This window comes from Gavialis gangeticus, unplaced genomic scaffold, assembly GCF_001723915.1.
Source record: "Gavialis gangeticus isolate Ggan-Ray unplaced genomic scaffold, GavGan_comp1, whole genome shotgun sequence".
In the NCBI taxonomy this organism is placed as follows: domain Eukaryota; kingdom Metazoa; phylum Chordata; order Crocodylia; family Gavialidae; genus Gavialis; species Gavialis gangeticus.
Window position 1 is genome coordinate 111,293,866 of NW_017729031.1, and position 4,997 is coordinate 111,298,862.

The 4,997-nt window shown below is 49.7% G+C and overlaps 1 protein-coding gene across 2 annotated transcripts in view; it reads left to right on the forward strand.

The window, feature by feature from the left end:
• The window catches only part of ITGB3 (integrin subunit beta 3), a 79,009-nt gene that overhangs the window by 62,010 nt on the left and 12,002 nt on the right, over window positions 1-4,997 (forward strand). For both annotated transcript variants that reach the window (XM_019523584.1, XM_019523585.1), the window contains 3 exons: window positions 1,366-1,588; window positions 2,342-2,442; window positions 3,139-3,258. In XM_019523584.1, the coding sequence (XP_019379129.1) occupies window positions 1,366-1,588; window positions 2,342-2,442; window positions 3,139-3,258 (444 nt within the window). The remainder of the gene's footprint in view (window positions 1-1,365; window positions 1,589-2,341; window positions 2,443-3,138; window positions 3,259-4,997) is intronic.

The following is a 4,997-nucleotide window of genomic DNA, read 5'->3' on the forward strand; positions in this document are numbered from 1 at the left end:
GGGCTCCTATGGTATAGAGGCAGCACTGGGGCCCAGTTGGCTAGGGATGGTTTCATTATTTTCTGGAACCTTTTGGACCAGAATCAAAACTGAGACTTTGGTCACCTTGGAGCCTGGGTATTCATTTTTCAGCTTAAGCCCCCTCTCAATGTTCAGGGTTTGGGGCTGAGTGTTCACAGAAGCCATCCAAAGGATACCAGGTATTTGTGGTTTATGGTCCAAGGTAGGGAACCAGAGATGAGCTCCTGGTTTTCAGACCTAGGTTTATTCAAGATGAAAAAGAAAAGCAAAACCCATGTAACTCAAAGTAACCAAAGAATGAAAGTTTCAAGCTGTCTGCTTCATGCAAGCCCTGGAAATCCTCTGAACAGAAGAGTTTCCCATCAGTGTGCTGTTCACTTTGAAGGTGAAACTCAATGCATGAACTGTTTGTTGTGTTTAAGGAAGGTAAAATTGCACATCTAGGGCTGAGACCCAGGACTGGAATAACAGGGTCTATTCAAGGCAAGTCAATGCAGAGCTGGGAAAGGGAATGGCAGAGCTAGAGAGGAGGAAAGACCTGAGGTGCAAAAGCAGAAATATGTGGACAGACAGAGCTGAGGCTGAGGGGAAAAAAAACTAGTTTGGCAACTGCTCCCCTACCCGCATATGAGCTCCTTCCTTTCAGGAGCAATGTGCCCACCTTGGAATCACTGGAAGTGGCTACACAAGACGCTTAATGCACATTGGACTAATTTGACTGCACATTAGCACAGTTGGCAAAGAATGTGCTGATGTGCAGTAGCTTTAATCCAATGCACATTAAACATTGCACAAAAAGTGCTCTTCTGTGGTAATGCAGGTACTAAATGTACTGCATCATAATTTGGCACATAAATGAACATGTAGATGCACCCACACAGTGTCCCAAAAGGCAGAGGCCAATCCAAGTGAAAGTCCTGCTATTGGGAAAAGGAATCAAAACTCATGCAAGTGGTGATATCTTTTATTAAACTAACTAGATATTTGCAAACAAATTATTTTATTTATCTGCAAGCTTTTGGGCGCACACACCCTTCATCAGGCATAAGAGAGCAGAGATTGTACAAGTTCTCCTAAGTAGAAATGAAAATTTTCATTTCTACTTAGAACTTGTACAATCTCTGCTCTCTCCTGTGCCTGATGAAGGGTAAGTGCACCTGAAAGATTGCAGATAAATAAAATAATTTGTTTACAAATATCTAGTTGGTCTAATAAAAATATCACCTCTTCCAGGAGTTTTGATTCCTTTTGCTTCTAGAACAATATGGCTACAACGTGGATACTGCTATTGGGAAGTAATTTTCCTGCCTTGCATGTTTCCTGATGCCCTTGTTTTTTTCACAGGTCACGGGCAGTGCAGCTGTGGGGACTGCCTGTGTGACTCTGACTGGACAGGGGACTACTGCAACTGCACCACACGCACTGACACATGCATGTCCAGCAATGGGCTGGTGTGCAGTGGGCATGGCCACTGTGTGTGCGGGAAGTGTGACTGCACGCAGCCTGGCTCCTACGGGGACACCTGTGAGAAATGCCCCACCTGTCCCGATGCCTGTACCATCAAGAAGTGAGTGAGTGAGTGAGTGAGTGAGTGAGTGGTTGGGGGCATGGGCCAAGCAGGGGAAAACCATGCTGACAGAGCCAGGTTGTAATCAAAGGAGGCTAGACCTGGCCCCACAAGGATGGTCAGAGCAGGCCAGGCCACGTTAGATGGGTTTGCTAGTGAACCTACCAATACTGGACAGAGCTTGCCAGGCTACAAATTGGGCCAGCTTCCTTAAAAGGCATTGGGATTGCACAGATCTTAGCACCTGAGGCTGACTTTAAATCAGTGCAGGTGACAATTCAGGGATCTCTGGGAATTCAGGGATCAGTAGGTGAGCACTGGGCTTTGCAGCTCTGCGCGACCTGAGGTAGCAGTGCATAGGGAAAAGGCGAGTTTGCAGTTGTAAGAGGCAGCTGACCTTTTGGCACACATTCAGGAAAAGGGGTTTGCACAGGGAAGAGCAACACTCAACTGAGAGGTCCAGAAACCAGGTCTTCCACCTACTTACTGGGGCCAGGATCTCCAAGGGAGGCCCCCTCTCACAGGTGTGAGGGTTGCGATTAGACCCTATGTCCTGACCCTACACCCAAAAACCTCATGGGGGCACCCCTCTCCACACCCCTCCCCTCTGGAGGGCTGCCGCAGTGCAGCCTGGAAAAACCCTGAGCCTTCAGTCATAAAGGACTCAAGCCTAAAGGCTTTACTGAGGGCCCTGGAGTTGCATGTAGGATCCCCCAATGTTGCCGTCCCTCATTGTATCTTCTTGTCCCTCAGGGAGTGTGTGGAGTGTAAGAAGTTTGAGAGGGGAACCCTGATGGAGGAGCAAACCTGCAGCCGCAACTGCCGTGACGAGATTGTGCCAGTGGAGGAACTTAGTAAGTGAAGCTGAGGGCTGTAGGTGGTCAGCCCACCAGTTGGATTGCCAGGTTGCTGTTCTGGCCTGGACAGTCCCCACAGGCTGTCCCATTGCACAAGGGGCTGGGGGAGAAAAAACAAATTGCTTCAGGGTGATGGTACAGTCCCTTGGAGCCAGCCAGCCTGGGTATTTGCACTGGAGTCCTGTGGCTCAGGCACAGAAACCATGAAACCAGAGCCTGACACCAAGTCTTCAGCTCCCAGTCCCATTTGTAGAGCCCACACAGGCTGTGATTTCCTGTGGTGTTTCAGAAACATGACTTGTGGGCTCTAAAAAGTGCCAGCTGGTTCCTAAGGCCACATTCAGGGAAGAAGAAGGACAGCCTGTTGGGAGAAGTAGCTGGGATTAGTTCACGTTTAGGTGGCACACATTAACCTCCAACCATTCTTCTAATATAGCTGGGTGTTGAGATGGCTCGATACCCACCATGTGCCAGCACCCCAGGCAGCTTTGAACATTCAAACTGTAGTACCCAGTAGCCACCCAACCCATGTCCCAATTTAGGGTCCATTGTACACTGTTATTTGGCTGCATAAGGCCAGATTTGGGCTTAGGCTCTGGCCCAGGTAAGACAGGACCTTCTGCCCAGTTCTGACCCAACCTACAGTGGCCACCTGGGCTGGGTTGAAGGTCCTTCCTTCTCCTTCCCTGGCAGATGACAAAGGCAAAGATGCAGTGAACTGCACCTACAAGGATGAGAACGACTGTGTGGTGAGGTTCCAGTACTATGAGGACTCCAGCGGGAAATCCATTCTCTATGTCATTAAGGAGCCAGGTGAGTTGCTGAGCTAAGGGAGGCCCTAACTCCATCCTGTCTGTGTCCCTGGGAGAGGTGGCAGAAGACACACTTCCCACTACAGTCTGTTCAGTCACCCCTTAAGGTCTCTCTCTGCTGTCATCTGGGTGGTATTTCTGCCATGCAGGAGGGCTGCCCTGGGCTCTGTTCTGCCCCTTCTACACAGGCCACAGAGTGCTACACAGCTGACTAGAAAAGGAATAAAGTTCATCAGAGTGAATTTCACCCCAGGCCAATTCCATGCAGACAGGGAGGGTTTACTGCATGTTCCAAGGCCAAGATGTGAGCCCCTGAGGTGTAAGTTTCCTACTACTCTTTCTTCCTTATATCAAACAGCCATCTGCTTCATCCAGCTCAGCTGCTGGGAAGCCATCAAGGTGTCAGTGTCAAGCTGCAGGTCAATACAGCCATTATCCCTGATGGCTCTGCTGCCTAGTTCAGATTCCAGCAGTCTCCCAGAAGCCCCCTCTCACCATTCCTTTTTGTTTAATTTTTGCTCCAGGTCTACTTTTTCTCCCTGGTCTACCTCTGAGTCAGTTTTCCCAGCTTCCCTTCATCCTCACTGTACTGCCTGGGCAGGAGGCATGAGACTTGAGCTCTGAGTTCACAGGCAGAAGGCAGTACCCAGCTGATCCCCTGGGGCATGGGACAGCAGCGTGTATCTGGGTTAATTTAGAAACCTCTGTGTCCCTGGTGATACCAGTTTAGATTGGCAATCAGCCAGGCTAGTGAACAAAGCAGGAGTGCAGGAGGCTGCGATCCCTGTGTTCTTTATATTGCTTTCGTGCTTTATGTGAAGCTGAGCTGTTGGGGAATTCTGGCCTCAGTGAATGGAAGTGATAGCACCCACATATGTGCAGGGGAAGGGCCAGAACAGGCAGTATGCAAAGCTGACTATGAGTGTGCTCACACTTAGGATGCTGCAGGCCGTTGCTGGGAAATCTCATTAGTTACTGCCAGTTCTTCAGCACTATCCTATACCCTCATCTGCCCCAGGGGTGGCAAGAAGACTTCCTTCATCCTAGAAAATCATGCCTTTGAATGTCAACTCATCCTAAGCTGCTTTCAGAGACTTTTGTGCCCAGAGAACTAGATGCCCTAGAAGGATTCTGACCACTGCCCTTGCAGTACTGAGTTAGGAAGGGTTCTGGGACACAGGACCTGAGGCTGCCACAGATCCTTAGTTAGGTTTGCTCTGTTACACTGCTGCATCTCTCCAGGATTTGTTGATTTAGCTACACAGCTACTGGTCCAGGGTTCAAGGCCATTTTTCGCCTCTCTCCTCTCTCCTGGGCCACTGTAGCTCAGATGGAGGGCCAGTAAGTGTGGATAGCGTTCATGTGACAGTATGAACTCCTTTCACAGTCGAAGACAGTGTCTTCCTGTGTCAATCTCTCTCTGCTGCTGCACTGCTTAGCAGTTTCCTTGGAGCTGGTGTACACATCAAAGACTAGATGCCTTCCACCTGCATGATTCCTCACCTCTCCTTGGGCTGCATTTTCCAAAGACCACTTTAGAGGCCCAGCCCTCACATGCCAGAGGGAAAGAACGCCGTGTTAGTGTCTAGGCTCTCTAGCTTTGCAATAAGCCGTCAGCGTGCCAGCGTAAATAGGTAGCATCTCAGGGCAGCTATGTACCAGCCTTGGACCCAGACCAAAGGAGAGATGACACCACTCCCCCTGCAGGCCAGCAAGCTGGGAGAACTGTTCCCCTAAACC